We start from the raw sequence: 21,361 nt of genomic DNA on the forward strand, positions 1-21,361 counted from the left end.
TGCACTCACTAACTGTAAGCCGCTCTGGATAAGAGCATCTGCTAAATGACTAAAATGTAAAAAAAATTAAGCAGGTCAACATTCACAAGGCCGCAGGGCCAGATGAATTACCAGGACGTGTACTCCGAGCATGCGCTGACCAACTGGCAAGTGTCTTCACTGTCATTTTCAACATGTCCCTGACTGAGTCTGTAATACCAACATGTTTCAAGCAGACCACCATAGTCCCTGTGCCCAAGAACACTAAGATAACCTGCCTAAATGACTACCGACTGTAGTCTGTAGCCATGAAGTGCTTTGAAAGGCTGATCATGGCTCACATCAACACCATTATCCCAGAAACCATAGACCCACTCCAATTTGCATACCGCCCCAACAGATCCACAGATGACGCAATCTCTATTGCACGCCACACTGCCCTTTCCCACCTGGACAAGAGGAACACCTACGTGAGAATGCTATTCATTGACTACAGCTCAGCGTTCAACACCATAGTGCCCTCAAAGCTCATCACTAAGCTAAGGACCCTGGGACTGAACACCTCCCTCTGCAACTGGATCCTGGACTTCCTGACGGGCCGCCCCCAGGTGGTAAGGGTAGGTAACAACACATCTGCCACGCTGATCCTCAACACGGGTGCCCCTCAGGGGTGCATGCTCAGTCCCCTCATGTATTCCGTGTTCACCTATGACTGCATGGCTAGGCACGACTCCAACACCATCATTAAGTTTGCCGACGACACAACAGTGGTAGGCCTGATCACCGAAAATGATGAGACAGCCTATAAGGAGGAGGTCAGAGACCTGGCCGTGTGGTGCCAGGATAACAACCTCTCCCTCAATGTGATCAAGACATAGGAGATGATTGTGGACTACTGGAAAAAAAAGAGGACTGAGCATGCCCCCATTCTCATCGACGGGGCTGTAGTGGAACAGGTTGAGAGCTTCAAGTTCCTTGTTGTCCACATCACCAACAAACTATCATGGTCATAACACACCAAGACAGTCATGAAGAGGGAACGACAAAGCCTATTCCCTCTCAGGAGACTGAAAAGATTTGGCATAGGTCCTCAGATCCTCAAAAAGTTCTACAGCTGCACCATCGAGAGCATCCTGACTGCGAGCTACATGGCAGACAAATCTGAACTCATCTCTCGGCATGTCCAGCCCACTCATTATCTCAGCCAATCATGGCTAGCGGGAAGGTTTCTGTCTTTTTCCGTGGCTAAACCAACTAGGCTCCTAATTTAACCATTTTATTTGTATTTACAGATGGCATACACGTTTGTTATTAAAGTACTTTAAAAAAGTTTACGTTCAAATGGCGCTCCTGTGCAGTACTGACGCGCGACATACGCCTAGTTTCCTGAAACAAGTCACATTTCATTTTAGTGTCTAAAGCATTGACAAGATAATTAACAACTAAAGTGGTTGCTGTAATAGTGCTATGCCCAGGCCTAAACCCTGTTGTACATTTACCAATGATTCAAGAATCTTAGCTAGACAAGGAAGCCTTGAAATGGGGCGATAATTATTAAGATCACTTCTATCCCTGCCATTATGGAGTGGCAGCACAAGAGCTGATTTCCATACTTTTGGAATATTTCCTGATTACAATGTTAAATTGAGCAAAAAATTATGGACGCTGCACACTTAAGCAGACCAGGATACAATTGGTCGGCCCCTGTGGATTTCTTTTTCTGTAAATAGCCTAAAATAAAATCTTTGACTGTCACTTCTCTAATCATTCAGCAAGTTTCCCCTATCAGCATCCAGCCCAATATTATTGTGAATATGTTTAGAAGATAGTCTTCTGAAATAAAATGATGTTCCGTTATGAGGCCAGTCCCTGAATTAATTTGTTGTGGAAGTGAGGAGGAAGTAGAACCCTTCAGGGATTTGACAATTTCCCAGAATTTAGCCGGGTTCCCATTACAATCCGAAAATGCTGTTACATAATAATTTAGCCTTGTCTTACACAATGATTCATCAATTGCTTAAAAGCTTGACAGTAAGGCCTCTCAAGTGGCACAGCGGTCTAAGGCACTGCATTGCAGTGCAAGAGGTGTCACTACAGACCCGGGTTCGATCCCAGGCTGTGTTGCAGCAGGCTGTGACCTTGAGACCCATGAGGCGGCGCACAATTGGCCAAGCGTTGTGAGGGTTTGGCCTGCAGGGATGTCCTTGTCCCATCGCGCTCTAGCAACTCCTTGTGGCGGGCATGCATGCTAACTTCAGTTGTACAGTGTTTCCTCTGACACATTGGTGCAGCTGGCTTCTGGGTTAAGCGAGCAGTGTGTCAAAAAGCAGTGGCATGGTTGTGTTTTGGAGGACGTGTGGCTCTTGGCCTATTCTGAGTCTGTATGGGAGTTGCAGCGATGGGATATGACTGTAACTACCAATTGGGGAGAAAAAGGGGTAAAAAAAGCTTGCCTGTGTTCCTGGCCTTGACCTAAGCATCATCTCTTTTATGAATGACTTCTGATCATTCCGGAGTGTACCAGGCATTCGATCTCCCTTTAACCCTTAATTTTTTGAAGGGAGCATGCTTATCCACAACAAGACAACTGCAAAAATGCTCAAAGGTAAATCAGGTTCAGGGATAGCTGTAATACAATCAAGGTCACTAAAATAAAGATCAAGTAAAAAAGCCTGTTCACTAAAGTTTTTAAAGTTCCTCTTAGTGATGACACGAGGTTAGTAATGCATTTTCACATCTTTGACACAGACAACTGGGTAATGGTCACTAAAATCCAGTGGAGAAACCCCACTAGGAACATATTTATCTGAAGTATTCTTTAAAATAAAATCAATCAGAGTTGACTTTGAAGGATCTTTACGGTTGGGCCGTGTAGGTTTAGTCACCAGCTGGGTTAGGTTTAGATCATTACAAGTCTTTTAGATTGTCTGAAGCCTGCATTTCCCAATCATAATTTAGGTCACCCAGGATAATATCGTCTGATTTAGTAAAAGAAGACAACAAACTAGTTAACTCCTCGAGCACAAAGGTTAGCTGAGGGAGGACGGTAGACCCCTATAACATTTATGGATACATTTGACCCCAGACAAAGGCTTAAAGATTGTAGCTCAAATCTTTTGGCCAGTGAAATGGATTTCAGCTCATATCAGCTCCTAGAAAGATATTACCACAAATATTGATGCAGCTTACCCAATAATAATACACTAAATCACAGATTTGCACATCAATAAAAATATTTAGGTAAATTACAGTAGCCTACAATTAGCAAAATAGAACATTAAATGGATTACAATATGATTGAAATACAGTATATAGACCTATAGCCTTTACTGTATTTATATTTTGATGCAGTCATCTCGAAATATGGACCATATAGGTAATTCATTCATTCTGATGAACAAAATAACTCTTGATTTTCTGAAATGGTCCGATGTGACATTAAAGTTCCTCATTGCTTTTCATCCTGACTGTTTTAGCGCCATGTCACAGTGAGATGACTTATGGACTACTTTAGAGGCTGGGAATATACTATATGAAGTTATTTCAGAACATTAAACTTGAATCTTATGAACGTTCTGGTCTACTTCACTTGAAATATTGTCTGACTGATTTGTAAATGTTACCACAATATAAGCTACAGAGGTAAATGTGTGTATCAATCAATAACAAATCTATGTATCTTTGATTAACTAAAATATGGGGCTTTCATTCTCTTTTATTCTTACTCTCACCATAAGGTCAAGTGTGTTAATAATAATAATAATAATAATAATAATAATAATAATAATAATAATAATGTTAATACTTTACAAGGCTTCGTAAGTACTCACATAGATTTCACACACTCTGAAGAAGGCATAGCAGCGTTGTTAATGCATACATTTGTGGTTTTAACTGTCTTTGTGATCAAGATAATAAGGTACTTTGATTTGCACAAACTGAGGAGTGCCTTAGTATTATTCTAATATGAATTACTCACATAAATGTTCCTCTGCTGGTAGCGGAGGTACAGGTTGTGCAAGATGGCCCCGTCGTGAAGGTCTTCCAGGGTGGCCATATCCTCCACTCCCCCTGAGCTGCTGAGGTGCATGGGCTGCACTTTCTGTCTGTTGAGGGCATTCTGCTTGTAGGTGTACACCTGGTTCAAAACACAGAGGGTAGGTTGTGAGTGGACAGTTCACTGAACATGCTCTTTTTTCCATTTTAGTCATTTTAGCAGACGCTCTTATCCAGAGCGACTTACAGTTAGTGAGTGCATACATTTTTCATACTGCCCCCCGTGGGAATCAAACCCACAACCCTGGCGTTGCAAACGCCATGCTCTACCAACTGAGCTACACGGGGCCCAATAATGACCTGAATACTTGTTCACGATTGACTTCATGTCATATGGTTCTATTGAAGTCACCAAATGGGTGAAAATATTTTGAAACATGATTTAATTTTGTCTTTATATATTTATTCCTTATTTTGCGAGGTGAGTTGACTGAGAATACATTGTCATGTACAGCAATGGCCTGGGGAAAGTTACAAAACATAGTAAAAATACATAGATAACATACAAAATATATAAGCAAGCAAAAACACACACACACAAAAAAAGATCAAGCATAGAATCATAAGAAACAAACACATTCTTCCTTAAAAAGGTCCTCACACAGCCGTCTGACCTGCCTCAGAGGCACGAATTCAACCAATTTCAGCAAACTCTGTAGACCATTCCACAAGCAAGGTAGAAAATAGCTAAAGGCTAACCTAACTCTGTCGAGATCGAAGGGATCTCCAGTTGGCCATCCCTGAGACGTGTCTGATAGCTTGTATTTCTGTAGGTTAACAGAGAAGTTAGGTACGGAGGTAGTTTATGCAATACGGCTTTATAAACCAAAAGCATGCAATGCAGCGATCTACAAGACTTCAAAGAGGGCCAGCCTACTTTCTGATACAGAGTGCAGTGATGTGTGCTGAAACTATCACCCGTAATAAAGCATAATGCACTATGATAAACTGCGTCCAGTGGCTTCAATACAGTGGCAGCTGCATTCATATAGACGATATCACCATAGTATAAGACCGGAATAAATGTAAACTGAATGATTTGTTTTCTGCTATTTAAGGAAGGGCATGACCTATTCCTATAAAAGAAGCCCATTTTAATTATTAACTTCTTAACTAACTCATCAACATGATTTTGGAAGGAAAGCCTATAATCAATCCAGATGCCTAGATATTTATAAGTGGGGACACGATCAATGAGGGCACCATCCAATGTTATGTATGCATAAATCATCAGATACATTTTCACGTGATTTGGAAAATAACATATATTGGTTTTACATGCGTTAGGAGAATATTAAATCAACGTCACACCAAACATACACAGCAAATGGTTGCCAAATCCTCGGAATATAAGATATTAATGCTTCAATGTTTTATTGGAACGTTGGAAGAACATTTCGGTGACCAAGGACGTTTAAAACATAGAACTTTCTGCCATGGTCCCCTGGAGGTTTTTGTCTAGTTCCCAACTTGTTCCGGGGATGTCCATAAAGACGTTTTTAGGATGTCGCCTGATGGCCCTAAAGAAACATTCTCCCTCCCAAAATATGTGCTTCATTACACATCACCACTCGTTACTGTTGCAAAGCCCATCAAGGCCCTGACTGGTGAACCACTGATCCATTCACAGCTCTTTGTCTGTTGGCAAGGTCAGGGACACCCACACACACAACAGTGCTTTCAATATAAATCATTTTCAACTTACATATTTGACACGTATGATTACATTTTGCATGTTCATTTAAACAGTCATTATAATTCAACATGTCCTCACCTAGGATTTGAACTCACAACTTCTTGGTTCATGGCATTTCGATCTTTCTGCTACCCCACCATGTGTGGGTCAATGATTGATTTCACTCGTATTGCTACACTCTGCACTTCGAAGTAAATCTCAGCTCTGTTAAAAGTACACTCAGGAAAAACTATTTTATTTATCAGTTTTTTTATTTTTTATTATAATTTTTATTTATTAATTCAGGTCAGCCCAATTGAGACCAGGGTCACATATACAATGGTGACCTGAGTACAAACATTTTCACAATCAAGAAAAATGTACATTCCAAATAAAACAAGAATAATATATATACAGTTGAAGTCGGAAGTTTACACACACTTAGGTTGGAGTCATTAAAACTCGTTTTTCAACCACTCCACACATTTCTTGTTAACAAACTATAGTTTTGGCAAGTTGGTTAGGACATCTACTTTGTGCATGAGACAAGTAATTTTTCCAACAATTGTTTACAGACAGATTATTTCACTTATAATTCACTGTATCACAATTCCAGTGGGTCAGAAGTTTACATACACTAAGTTGACTGTGCCTTTAAACAGCTTTTATGAAAATTATGTATTGCCTTTAGAAGCTTCTGATAGGCTAATTGACATCATTTGAGTCAATTGGAGGTCTACCTGTGGATGTATTTCAAGGCCTACCTTCAAACTCAGTGCCTCTTTGCTTGACGTCATGGGAAAATAAAAAGAAATCAGCCAAGACCTCAGAAAAAAAAAGTAGACTCAACAAGTCTGGTTCATCCTTGGGAGCAATTTCCAAATGCTTGAAGGTACCACGTTCATCTGGACAAACAATAGTATGCAAGTATAAACACCATGGGACCACGCAGCCGTCATACCGCTCAGGAAAGAGACGCGTTCTGTCTCCTAGAGATGAACGTACTTTGGTGTGAAAAGTGCAAATCAATCCCAGAACAACAGCAAAGGACCTTGTGAAGATGCTGGAGGAAACAGGTACAAAAGTATCTATATCCACAGTAAAATGAGTCCTACATCGACATAACCTGAAAGACCGCTCAGCAAGGAAGAAGCCACTGCTCCAAAACCGCCATAAAAAAGCTAGACTACGGTTTGCAACTGCACATGGGGACAAAGATTGTACTTTCTGGAGAAATGTCCTCTGGTCTGATGAAACAAAAATAAAACTGTTTGGCCATAATGACCATCGATATGTTTGGAGGAAAAAGTGGGATGCTTGCAAGCCGAAGAACACCATCCCAACCGTGAATCACGGGGGTGGCAGCATCATGCTGTGGGGGTGCTTTTCTGCAGGAGGGACTGGTGCACTTCACAAAATAGATGGCATAATGAAGAAGGAAAATTATGCGGATATATTGAAGCAACATCTCAAGACATCAGTCAGGAAGTTAAAGCTTGGTCGCAAATGGGTCTTCCAAATGGACAATGACCCCAAGCATTCTTCCAAAGTTGTGGCAAAATGGCTTAAGGTCAACAAAGTCAAGGTATTGGAGTGGCCATCACAAAGCCCTGACCTCAATCCTATAGAACATTTGTGGGCAGAACTGAAAAAGTGTGTGCGAGCAAGTAGGCCTACAAACCTGACTCAGTTACACCAGCTCTGTCAGGAGGAATGGGCCAAAATTCACCCAACTTATTATGGGAAGCTTGTGGAACGCTACCCAAAACGTTTGACCCAAGTTAAACAATTTAAAGACAATGCTACCAAATACTAATTGGGTGAATGTAAACTTCTGACCCACTGGGAATGTGATGAAAGAAATAAAAGCTGAAATAAATAATTCTCTATGCTATTATTCTGACATTTCACATTCTTAAAATAAAGTGGTCATCCTAACTGACCTAAGACAATTTTTACTAGGATTAAATGTCAGGAATTGTGAAAAACTGAGTTTAAATGCATTTGGCTAAGGTGTATGTAAACTTCCGACTTCAACTGTATATATACACAAATACAAAAGTATGTGGACACCCCTACAAATTAGTGGATTCAGCTATTTCAGCCACACCCGTTGCTGACAGGTATATAAAATCGAGCACACAGCCATGCAATCTTCATAGACAAACATTGGCAGTAGAATGGCCTTACTGAAGAGCTCAGTGACTTTCAACGTGGATGCCACCTTTCCAACAAGTCAGGAAATGTCTAGGAGCAACAACATCTCAGCTGCAAAGTGGTAGGCCACACAAGCTCACAGAACGGGACCTGAAGCGTGTTAAAAAATCGTCTGTCCTCGGTTGCAACACTCACTACCGAGTTCCAAACTGCCTCTGGAAGCAACGTCAACACAATAACTGTTTATCGGGAGCTTCATGAAATGGGTTTCCATGGCTGAGCAGCCTCAACAAGCCTAACATCACCATGCGCAATGCCAAGCGTCGGCTGGAGTGGTGTAAAGCTTGCCGCCATTGGTCTTTGGAGCAGTGGAAACATGTTCTCTGGAGGATGAATCACATCCAACGGATGCCAAGAGAACGCCCTTAGTTCCAGTGAAGGGAAATCTTAACGCTATAGCATACAATTACATTCTAGACGATTCTGTGCTTCCAACTTTGTGGCAACAGTTTGGGGAAGGCCCTTTCCTGTTTCAGCATGACAATGCCCCCGTGCACAAAGCGAGGTCCATATATAAATGGTTTGTCGAGATCGGTGTGGAAGAACTTGACTGGCCTGCACAGAGCGCTGACCTCAACCCCAACGAACACCTTTGGGATGAATTAGAACGCCGACTGCGAGCCAGGCCTAATCGCCCAACATCAGTGCCCAACCTCACTAATGCTCGTGGCTGAATGAAGTCCCCACAGCAATGTTCCAACATCTAGTGGAAAGCCTTCCCAGAAGAGTGGAGGATGTTATAGCAGCAAAGGGGGGGACCAACTCCATATTAATGCCCATGATTTTGGAATGAGATGGTCGACGAGCAGGTGTCCACATACTTTTGATAATGTAATATATGGTCATGTAATTATATATCAACTACAAGGTTCAATTACAATACTACAATTTCAACAAATAAACCATTAGAATAAATCAAAACAACTGCAATCTTCTATGAATTAATTTAACACCGAGCCCTAAACTGCACTAGTGGCACCAGAGAATCAAGATGCAAGGAATTTTGCAGGTTATTCCAACAATGCACTAAAACTATCACCTGTGATGAAGTCAAGAACTGGCAGGAAAATGTACTGTACAATCTACGTCCTGCTATTTAGGGAGAGGCAAGATCTATTTCTAAAAAAGAAGCCCACTTTTTAACTAGTTCATCCATATGTTTTTTAAACAATACATCTTTGTCAATCCAAATGCCCTAATATCGATGGGAGAACCAGCCAATGAATAAAAATGTAGTCCATCTGAAATAATTTTTGCAAGAATTAGAGAACACAATGCATTTAGTCTTGCCTACATTAAGTACAAGTTTTAAACCAACTAGTGCTTTCTGTGAGGAAAAAAAGTCAGATTGCAGCTCTAACATTGCCTGGTCTACTGTTCGGGAAATGGCTAACATAACAGTGTCATCTGCATACAGATGAATATTACAAGTTTGAACAGATAGACCAATATTATTTATATAAATAGAAAAGAGGACAGGTCCCAATGCCGACCCCTGCGGTACACATTTTGTAATATCCAGGAAACTACACTTAACACCATCAGAAATCACATATTGTGTCCTGTCTGACGGATAATTCTCAGACCACTTGCAAGCAGCCTGATCCAGGAATATTTCAGTCAACCTTTGAATGAGAATGTGATGGTCAACAGTGTCAAAGGCCTTGGAAAGGTCTATAAATAAGACAGCAGAATGATTTGTATGATCTTGGCAATTTAACACATCATCTAAAACAAGCATAGCAGCTGAAACGGTGCTATGTATAGGTCTAAAACCAGATTGGTGCACATTAAGAATAGAGTGATAGCCCGTATAAATACATTGAATAACACATTCATAAATGGCAAAACAGACAGTCAAAAAAATAACAATAAGGAATAGAGTTTTGAAGTGTCTGTCCTATATCTAGGCGATATATAAAAAAAATATATATATATTTTTTTTTTTACCCATATTTTGTCACTTTGTTGTGGCACTTTTTACATCATATTCATCATATTGGGTTACCTTCTTGACGACTCCCCTGAAGCGTCGTAGAGAAAAACAAGTGAGTGCTAAATGTTTGTGAGAGTCTTACCTGTTGATGTTGGTGACATCTTAGTTTGTAGCTCAAACGGTTCGGTCTAGATAGTCGGTTTTGTGAGAAGACATCTTTGAATTCAGGACGTGGGCGTCTGAAAGTTCAGTCGACTGCCGTAAAGCTTGTGGATATCGTACAGCAAAACAAACGACACCGTCATATTCGTGAGAGTCTCCTCTTTTGATTATGGGCTAGTTCAAATAGTTCGGGTTTTACAGCCGATTTTGTGAAAACACAGCTTTCATAAGCCTAACGTTATGGAATAGGTGCAAACTTTAAATCGAAAGAGTGGATTAAACTGCAGCCACTGCAAGAAATGGTAAGTCTTTAGCAGAATCACACGGTTGAGCTATTCAATATTCAAAATGACGTCACGTGTGACGCTCGGGCGCGTCAATCGACACCATTAGAGACAGACTAGCATGTGGGCTACGGAGTGAAGCTTCACAAAAGAGACAATTAACTGAAAGTAATCTGACCTTGGCAAAGGCCATTGAAGTCAGTGTGTCAATGGAACTAGCTGCCAAAGAAGCTCAGCAGTTGAGTTCATCAGGAAAAGTGCACAGAAAAAGAGATCAGAGAAAACGTCAAAGATTGAAAACAAGAAAGAGATGTTCTATCGAAAGAAAAAGAGACATGTTCAGCTGTTAGGTAGGAGACCACTGAGGTGAGTGATCTCCTATGTTTTGAAAGGAGAAAATCACACTGGTTAGGCCATCAGTGTATATGATGACACATGAAGACACAGGCCTACCGCCATCATAAAGAAACATGGAGAAGTCTTTAATAGAGCACTGGGTAGCATGAAATACATTACAGTGAAGCTTCGCATTAAGCCAGACAGCAAACCAAAGTTTCTGAAAGCACGTACCTTGTGCTATCAGACCAAAAATCAAGGCTCAATTGGACATTCTAGTTAAGAACAAAGTACTGGAGCCGGTCATCGTGAGTGAATGGACTATACCCATTGTATCAGTCCTTTAGAAGGATGGTGGAATCAGGATATGTAGAGACTTTAAAGTTAACCCTGTGTTGTCCGCTGAGCAGTATCCGCTACCACATATCAATGACCTTTTCGCAGGTTTAACTGGGGGTCAAAAGTTCAGCAAAATCTACCTCTGCCAAGCCTACTTGCAGATGCATGTGGATGAAAAGTAAAAGGAGCAGCTGACCATCGTGACACACAAGGAGCTCTATAGGTGCTGTCGTCTACAGATTGGAATCTGTAGTGCGCCAGCGCTGTTCCAGAGGGTGATGGACCAGATCTTGGGTGGATTCACAGGAGTACAACATTAGGATGAAGAAGAACCTCTCCGGACACTGTATTGCGAGCTTAGCAAGGAAGCTGAAGCCGCTGCATTAGTTGCTTTGTCAAGACAAAACTTGGAAATGGACAGAACAATGCAAGGAAGCATTCATGAAAACCAAGGAAATACTCCTGAAATCTGAGGTATTGACACACCTCGACCTGTCATTGCCCATCCAACTAGCTTACGATGCTAGTCCCTATTATGTGGGAGCAGTTGTGTCCCATATCATGCCTTCCGGTGAGTAGAAGTCGATCGCTTTCGCATTGAGGACATTGAACTAACTACGCACAGATAGAACGAGAAGCCTTAGGTATAGTTTTTGGAGTACATAAGTTTCACCAGTATCTATATGGGAGGAAGTTCACCCTTCTTACAGATCATCATCCGCTGATGAGCATCTTTGGACCGCATACTGGAATTTTGTAATTTGCTGCAAGCAGAATGCAAAGTTGGGCTTTTTTTGTTGTCAGCACACACCTACAACATCAAGTACCGCAAGTCTGAACTGCACTGCAACCAGGGTTGGGGAGTAATTGATCAGTTACATGTAATCTGATTACAAAAAACTTTAACTGTAATCGGTTATGTTACTAGCTAAAATAGTGTAATCAGATGACAGATACTTTTGAAAAACTAGATGATTACTTTTAAATTCAGAAAGGATGTTTGCGAAAAAATAAATGATGACACCTTTCTGTTTTCTCAATGACATTCAATTCAGCATTGAAAAAGGTTTACGTTTGTTTCACCTGAGCGAGTCTCACCACAAGTCAGAGACCACTATGATGACACACCAAATGCGTTTGATGGATCCTTTTTGTCTTCTTCTAATGCCTCTTAAAGGGAAAGTAATCCAAAAGTAACAAAGTAAGTTTGGATAATCAAAAAGTTACGCTACTGATTAATAATATGCCATTTAGCAGACGCTTTTATCCAAAGCGACTTACAGTCATGCGTGCATACATTTTTGTGTATGGGTGGTCCCGGGGATCGAACCCACTACCTTGGCGTTACAAGCGCCGTGCTCTACCAGTTGAGCTACAGAGGACCAATTTTGGAAAGGTAACTAGTAACTGTAACAAATTATATTTATAAAGTAACATACCCAGATGAGCACATTCTACATAAATGGTTGAACTGATTCTCCTCATTATTGAATTGTTATAAAGACATGGTTATGAAACCCACAAGACATAACAGTAACATTAAACAGTGTTGGGGAAGTTACTCTGAAAATATAGTTTACCTAGCTATCAATTTCTTTACACTGCAATACTTTTTTGGCCTTTAGTGTTGTAGCTAACTACTGGAACTACACACTTAAGAAATATTGTTTATTTAACTAAAGTTACTTTGAAAAAGTAATTCACTAAATCCAAACTACTTCGTGACAAATCTGAAATGTAATAGTTAACAGAATGTGTAATTTAGTCTATAAAACACAAAAACAATGTTTTAAGAGAGAATTAGGCAAGTATAATGCCGAAAAATAGAGGAAATTCTGGCCTACTTCAACCATGTTTTATTTAATTTTATTTTTAAAAAAAAGTAGTGTAGTTCCAGTAGTTAGCTACACCGCTACATGCCAAAAAAGTTGTTAACTACTGAAAAAACTAATTAGATTTCAATTTAGTTCAACTACCACGAAGCTACTGCAAAATGAAGTTAAATTACTAGTTGAACTACATGTAGTTCACTACTCCCCAGCACTGACACCAGTGGAGGCTGCTGAGGGAAGAACGGCTCATAATAATGGCCGGAACGGCGCAAATGAAATGGCGTCAAACACATGGCTTCCACTGATTCCGTTCCAGTCATTACCCCGAGCCCGTTCTCCCCAATTAAGGTGCCACCAACCTCCTGTGACTGACACAGTAATATACCCCACCAACATTGAACAACTATACAGAAAACCCCAAAATTAATGAAATAAATAAATAAAATCAATGAGAGAATAGTCAGATTAACTGATAACTGACACAGACATGGTGGCGTAGCAGGAAGATCCTAATGCTGTGAACTATGAGGTTGTGAGTTCAAAACCCATTGTATAAATGAACATGCTCAATGTAATCATGTATGTCAAATATGTAAGTTGAAAACATTGTATGTTTAAAAGCACTGTCTGTGTGTGTGGGTGTCCCTAACCCTTCCAACAGACAAAGAGCTGTGAATGGAACAATCAGGGCCTTGATGGGCTAGAAGAATGTTTCTTTGAGACCATCAGGAGATGTCCGAAAAACTTATTTAGGGACATTCCCGGAACAAGCTTTGTCATTGGACAAAGGAATGTTCTTGCAACGTTCCCATTAAATGTGTCTAGAACATTAATACACTACATGAACAAAAGTATGTGGACACATGCTTGTCAAACATCTCATTCCAAAATCATGGGCATTAATATGGAGTTGGTCCCCCCTTTGCTGCGATAACAGCCTGCACTGTTCTGGGAAGGCTTTCCACTAGATGTTGGAACATTGCTGCAGGGACTTTTTTCCATTCAGCCACAAGAGCATTAGTGAGGTCGGGCAATGATGTTGGGCGATTAGGCCTGGCTCGCAGTCGGCATTCCAATTCATCCCAAAGGTGTTCGACGGGGTTTTGAGGTCAAGGCTCTGTGCAGGCCAGTCAAGTTCTTTCACACCGATCCCGACAAACCATTTCTGTATGGACCTCACTTTGTGCACGGGGGCATTGTCATGCTGAAACAGGAAAGGGCCTTCCCCAAACTGTTGCCACAAAGTTGGAAGCACAGAATCGTCTAGAATGTCATTGTGTGCGGTAGTGTTAATATTTCCCTTCACTGGAACTAAGGGGCCTAGCCCGAACCATGAAAAACAGCCCCAGACCATTATTCCTCCTCCACCAAACTTTACAGTTGGCAGTATGCATTTGGGCAGGTAGCGTTCTCCTGGCATCCGCCAAAACCAGATTTGTCCGTTGGACTGCCAGATAGTGAAACGTGATTCATCACTCCAGAGAACGCGTTTCCACTGCTCCAGAGTGATCTTAGGCTTGTGTGCGGCTGCTCTGCCATGGAAACCCATTTCATGAAGCTTACGATGAACAGTTCTTGTGCTAATGTTTCTTCCAAAGGCAGTTTGGAACTCGGTAGTTAGTGTTGCAACCGAGGACAGACGATTTTTACGTGCTACGCGCTTCAGCACTCGGTGATCCGGTTCTGTGAGCTTGTGTGGCCTACCACTTTGCGGATGAGCCGTTGTTGCTCCTAGATGTTTCCACTTCACAATAACAGCACTTACGGTTGACCTGGGCAGCTCTAGCAGGGCAGACATTTGACGAACTGACTTGCTGGAAAGGTGGCATCCAATGACGGTGCCACGTTGAAAGTCACTGAGCTCTTCAGTAAGGCCATTCTACTGCCAATGTTTGTCTATGGAGATTGCATTGGCTGTGTGCTCAATTTTATACACTTGTCAGCAATGGGTGTAGCTGAAATAGCCCATTCCACTAATTTGAAGGGGTATACACATACTTTTGTATATATAGTGTATCTTACATTCTGAGAATATGACTACCATGTTCTATGTATGTTTGGTGTGACATTGATGGAATACTCTCCTAACCCTCAGAAAACATGACACATTAATGTTCTCGCAACGCCCCAGGGGGCGCTATCATCTGAACCTGTCCAATAACAGCACTTGTTTCTTTTTTCCAGTTTTTTACTGGTTTGTGTCCGCAAAAAAATATGAGGTGAGAAAACAACCACAAAATGTTGCTGGTATGTTGCAGAAATTTATTTGGGTGGCATTTTCGTGTGGTATTATTCACAGGCGTTCCAATTTGAATGCCCATTAGCACACAAAATATTTTCAGGTGAAGCATTCAGTCAATGAACACACGTGTACAGTATTTCACAACTGAGAAATAACTGAGAGAAACACCATAAAGCACTGGCGTCCCTCCAGAGTGGTCGTGCAACAGCTTTTTTGCCCAATCGCCTCATTCACAGGGCGCCCGCGATTTGTTAAGCGGCAGCCATGCTACTGCCGTTTTCCTCACACAGCCCAACCTCCCTTCTCCCAACCAGCGATATTACAGCTGTCAGTCGGAGGCAAGACGCCTTTTCAGCATCAAGCCAGAGGCATGCCAACTCCCAGCCTCAACTTATTGTTTTTATTATTTAAGGTACATTGGATGCCCATTTGAGAAGGATTGTGGAAAAGTACTGTAAATGATTAGGTGTGTGCAAAATATATCAGATAACAAGGGCCAGTCCTGGTCACCTGCATCCACTGGTGACGACAAATCAAATCCAGTCAAATAAAATTGTACTGTCATGTACTTGCAGGCTTCTCACACAGTGCAATGGAGCCAAAAGTGACATAGTAATCAAATAAGTAACATAGGAAAGCAATCAAATAAGTTACATTGTAAATATATAACATACTACTTTTATAAAAAGTCTAAATCAACTAAATCAAATACAAGAGGCATGCATATAAAATAAAATAAGAAATAAATGAAAATACAATTTTAAAAACTTGCCTATAGGGATATAGTAGCTATGGACATTGTTTGCCTATGTGCATAGTGAGTGGAAAGAGTTGCAGTTGCAGCATATAATTATATGAAAGTATATACATTAGTATAAGGTAAGGTGACATAACTATTGCATTGGTCCGGTAGACAAAACTGATTTCAGTGTGTACAGAATAGGAATAAATGGTAAGTATGTGATAGGGCGCAGTAGTCAGCCCAGGGTTCAGCTGTTGGAACAGGTTTGTGGGTAGAGGCTGGCTTTGAGACAGGTGGTCCGTTGACCCTCACTGCAGCGGATCCCTCTCCCCTGTGCGCCGCCGCCTCCCGCCTTTACAATCGGAGGCCCCTTTCAGGTAACGGGTGACTTGAATCAGGACTCCTTCATCCGTGGCATCCCGGGTTCTTCTGAATGGCTCCTATACACAAAGAGAACATTGAGTTACATAACATTAAGTTACATTTGAATCACGCATGGTCTTACAAATTAGTTTAAGAACTTACTTAAAAAGTGGAGAAAACATGCGTAACACATTTTAAAATATCAAAACTTACTGTGAAGAATGGTCTTCAGAAACAAGTCCCTGAAACAGGCCTTATCCCCTGCCCCAATCCAGGTTATGGCGATGGCGAGACGGTTTGACAGAATGCAAGGTAGCATCCGCCACACTGTCGACTTCAGGTCCTTGGCACCCAATTACAGCTAGAAACCTAAGCTAAAAAATGCAAGAGAAGTATTAGAAATGACACAGTATGTTAACATATTTGCCTCCCCAACACCCTGTATCTTATATACATTTATTGTGACAGTCTAAAGACAGATGGCAGATATTTCCAATAAGTATTTACATTTAAGTTGGTAACAGTTGTGTTCTTACCTTCATGTCTATGGCCTAAACTTGGCATCGTTGGAGTCTCACTACTGGTCCTGTTTGAAACAATAACACTACATTGAAATGAAGTAAATACTGTGCAAGAAAGAACAGATAGACAAAATCTCATCTGGGCTAAGTGAATGTAACGATACATACCTCCATGGCTATCACATCCACATGGTGCTGTGGTAAATACGATGCTGGGGCTGACCATTGCCCTAACGGAAAGACATACCAGATTAGCTAGCTACATGTCTAAAGGGGCTTTTTCTCCTCTGAATATAGTTACATATAATGTTAGTCAATGTTGTTAGCTAGCAAATCATCTAATGTTAGCAAGCTAGCTAAGTAATTTGGCTAACAAGGACACAATCATAATTTAGCTAACTAGCAATGGTCAAGTTCATGTTTCTATTTAGCTAGCTAGCTAACATTAGCAAGCTAGCAAAGTAACGTTAACTAGCTAGCTAGGCTAGCTAGCTTGCATTATTGTCCTTGTTGACGTTACACAATACAACTACTCACAAATGAAGGAACGCAGTAATATTACTTACTTGAGCAAACAAACTTTGCATTCCAATCTGGTGCATGAACAGATGAGAACTAGAAACAAGAAACATTTTCAACGCGTTGGTTTAAAAAAATTAAAAACAACTAGCTAGCTAATGAGGTCTGTTGTCTCTCGCAAATGATCCACTCCATGCATGATTCAAAATCCAGGTTAGTGAATTGGTGCTCCATCTATATATATATCGACTGAATGGGTGCCGCTAGTGTATTATTGTTCGGTATTTCCAAACGTTCAGTGGTGATAAATAAAAACAATTAAACTGTTCTTTAGTTCCAAAAGCGTGTGGAATTGTATTTCCCAAAAGCTACTGGATATTAGCTATCAAGTATCAAACACAGTTTTGAAAACTCAATGGAGTATTGTAATAAATAACTTTCTGTTGAGGCTTTTCGGCTTCTTCTTGGGGTTTAAGAGGTGCTGCCACCTACTGCACCTAGTGATCAACACTTTTCTTCAAGTGGGTGAGGCGGTGACATTTATAGCTAGAAAGGAACCGTTTGAATTGCGTCAAATATATAGTAGCCTACATTAAATAAATGGCAAAAATGTAGGCTATTTTGAGGCATACATCTACTTCAACTGTAAATTATTAGGTGTAGGCCTATCCCTCAATGATTGTAAATGCATTATGTCCACATGTGTGGTTGTATTGTGTTTTCAAATTGGCTAATCAAAACAAATTCAAATTACAACAAATGTAAAGTATTTATAGGAACAACAAAAACAGCTTGCATCTTCTGGCTGTAGTTAGCTGGAAGGTGGCAGGCCGAATTTGAGATTAGTGAAATTCCTTGCTATTGTCTTTCAAATTAACTCATGGCTAGATGGCTTGCCTAGGGCTTATAGCTGTCATCTGAGTGGAGACTAAATGCCAGAGATGCAAAAGCAGACTGCCAAGGGCTTATAGCGGTCCTCTGAGTCGGGGCTACCAGCCAGAGATGCAAATCACGTCTTGAACTGCAAACTCCATTCGCCCGCTGGTGGTAGGAATTTAAAGCCTTGGGCGTAGGAAATGCAGAAAACAGCAAGCAGGAAACAATTTTGGGCTATCTTGGCAACTGTGAGTGACTACCTGAACCAACCCAACCAACTTACACCTTTTGTAACCTCTAAATGGGTAGATTCCAGTCCTGATATATGTATGGGCAAAATAGATTTGACAGACATGAAGTACCTTGAAAACACCTTCCAGGTTAAATGTTTTCATCTGGGGGAAAAAACGATTGGGTGCCTCTGACAATTCACACCTACAGTATTTTGGATTTTGGAACATACAGTATTTTGGATATGATTTCTCAAATGGGCAGCATTGACTTGGCAGACATGAATCGTAAACTTGAGCACCTGTGTTGGCTAATAAAAATGTATAGCACACCTGATATCCAACAATAATCAATCAGAATCAGAATCACCTTTATTCGCCAAGTACATTTACACATTCCCATAATTTGCTTTAGTATGAAGGTGTACATAGTGCAAATGCAGTATAGTGTAGATTAGTATTTGAGCTCATTGATGACAAGGTGCAGTAATCGGCCCAATGCAAAGTCACTTATGGGGAAGAAATTGTTCAGGTGGCGGGCAGTTTCGGTCATGATTGACCTAAACCATGTGCCAGAGCGGAGTATATGGAGTGTCCAGGATGGGCAGGGTCGGCGATGATCTTACCTGCACGCTTCCTTGTCCTGGAGGCATGCAGGTCCTTGATGGTGGGCAGGTGACAGCCGATGACCTTCACCGAAGACCGGACGATGCGCTGCAGTCTGCACTTGCAGCGGGCAGATGCAGACCCAAACCAGACAGTGATAGAAGAGGTGAGGATGGACTCAATGATGGACGTGTAGAACCGAATCAGAATTGTCCAAGAGAGTTTGCGTTTCCTCAGCTGGCGCAGATAGGACATCCTCTGTCGAGCCATCTTGGTCACTGCTGTGATGTTGTCCTCCCACTTGAGGTTGTGGGAGATGATGGTCCCCATCAAAGTCAACCACCATCTCCACGGTTTTGACTGTGTTGAGTTACAGGTTGTTGCGACTGCACCAGGCCACCAGGCGGTCAACCTCTCCCCGATACATTGACTCGTAGCCGTCGGAGATGAGACTGACCAGGTTGGTGTCATCAGCAAACTTGAGTAGTTTGACAGATGCATCGTTGGAGGTGCAGTCATTGATGTAGAGTGAGTAGAGGAGTGGGGAGAGCACGCAACCCTGCGGAGCCCCCGTGCTGAGCGATAGGGAGTCTGAAATATGTTTTCCCATCTTTAACGTGCTGTGTCCTGTTGGTCCACCGACAGATGGAGTCAGATACCTTCAGCTGGGTAAATTTGTGCTGTAGGAGGTCCAGAATGATTGTGTTGAAGCTGAGCTAAAGTCCACAAACATTATCCTCACGTATGTTCTTGGGTTGTCAATGTGTTGGAGGATGTAATGAAGGCCCATGTGGACAGGGGAGAGAGTAGTCAAGGGGGAGGGGGGGGAGTAGAGTCCTGATGGCTGAAGGTGTTGTCAGCTGAGGGGCAAGATGGCTGAGGAGAGACTCTTGATGGCTGAGGGCTTTTTGTGATTCAAAACGACAGTAGAACTCGTTCAGCTGGTTTGACAGTAGTGGGTCATCTTGTGCCTGGGTGGTCTTTTGTTTGTTGTTTGTGATCTGCTGGAGACCCTTTCAGACAGACGAGTAGTCGTTGGGGCCGAATTGTTGTTCTAGCCACTCCTTGTAACGACTTTTGGCCACTTTGCTGAGCAGCTGTTAGCAGTTCTATAGGCCTCTTTGTTGTTGCTCCTATGTACCCCCTTTTTGGCTGAGCGCAGGGCTCTGAGTTCAGCAGTGAACCAGGGTTTGTCATTGTTGAATTTGACAAAAGTGCTGGTTGGAACCACAGGTATGGTCAGATGTCAGGTCAGATTGACAGCAGTGAAAATTAGACCAGACAATTGATTAGGGTTGGGTGATGTCAACCTTTGTCCTAACGTGATTATGTACCCATAAAACATTGTGATATATGATGGTATCGTCCCCTATCGGCCAAGCATTTTTTTTTTACTCAGCTAAAATGCTACAACTTGATGAATCATAATGAAAGATAATGTTGTTGAAATCTTGGGCAGAGGCTAAGTGCAGGCAAATATTTTCTAATATTTATTTCTGGTGGAGTAGCTTCAGCATGGAACAGGTTTGTGTGTCTCTGTGTGTGTGTGTGTGTGTGTGTGTGTGTGTGTGTGTGTGTGTGTGTGTGTGTGTGTGTGTGTGGCGTGCAAATTATGGAGCAGTGACATAAACCCTGTTTATACCTGGTTCTAACTTGCGTCCTTTGTCCTGATCTTGTCCACATTCTGATTGTCTACACCTGTCTAAAAATGTGGGCACAATCAAAAGACACATTGTGATTCGATTGTGATCGGATCATCCTGCCCACCTCTGGAGGTAGTCAGACATGCATGTCTGGATATCTTACAAGTGTAGACGGATCTGGACAGAGAAACCATTTAAATCCTAATTATTCCGCCCTCTAAAATCCTTGACTGGTGGCACAATTGACTGATTACAATATGTGTCATACAATAAATAAATACATATTATTTTGAAAGAATAGCTGTGAAATTATTTACATAAAGTAAGTGACCAGGAAATCTGGTCACAATGCAGTATATTATTAAAATATGCTAATTAGTATCTAATTAAATATGCACATATTTGCATACCACACAAATAAATGTTTCTGGACACCGGATAAAGTCAGCCAAAATGTTTCATTTTGTTAAGCCACTCCAGGACCGGACTTGTCCAGAGCAGATTGTGGATAAATACTTTTTACATCTTTCTATCAGTAAATCTGAAGCTGAGAAAAATGTGTTGGCTTGTGGGAAGAGTCTGACTTTCGGGAAATGGCAGTTAAAGACAAGTACACTGAATTATTTCTACCGAATGCCAAAAGCCTGTAGTATGATAAACTAAAGTAAATATACATTTTCATCAAGTTTTTTTACATTTTTATGTTTACTTTTTGAAAATACTAACATTAATGGACCAAAATACCAACAAATCTCAAAATTGATAGGTAAATGCAAAAAGGTAATTTCAGCCTGTAGACACAA

At 41.3% G+C, this 21,361-nt stretch overlaps 1 protein-coding gene across 1 annotated transcript in view; it reads right to left on the minus strand.

Annotated features, from left to right (window-relative positions):
- myo10 (myosin X) overlaps positions 1 to 21,361 on the minus strand; it is a 326,310-nt gene that overhangs the window by 194,449 nt on the left and 110,500 nt on the right. Inside the window, exon 3 of the mRNA XM_045206170.1 lies at positions 3,959 to 4,117. Within this exon, the coding sequence (XP_045062105.1) occupies positions 3,959 to 4,117 (159 nt within the window). The remainder of the gene's footprint in view (positions 1 to 3,958; positions 4,118 to 21,361) is intronic.

This window comes from Coregonus clupeaformis, chromosome 21, assembly GCF_020615455.1.
Source record: "Coregonus clupeaformis isolate EN_2021a chromosome 21, ASM2061545v1, whole genome shotgun sequence".
NCBI lineage: Eukaryota > Metazoa > Chordata > Actinopteri > Salmoniformes > Salmonidae > Coregonus > Coregonus clupeaformis.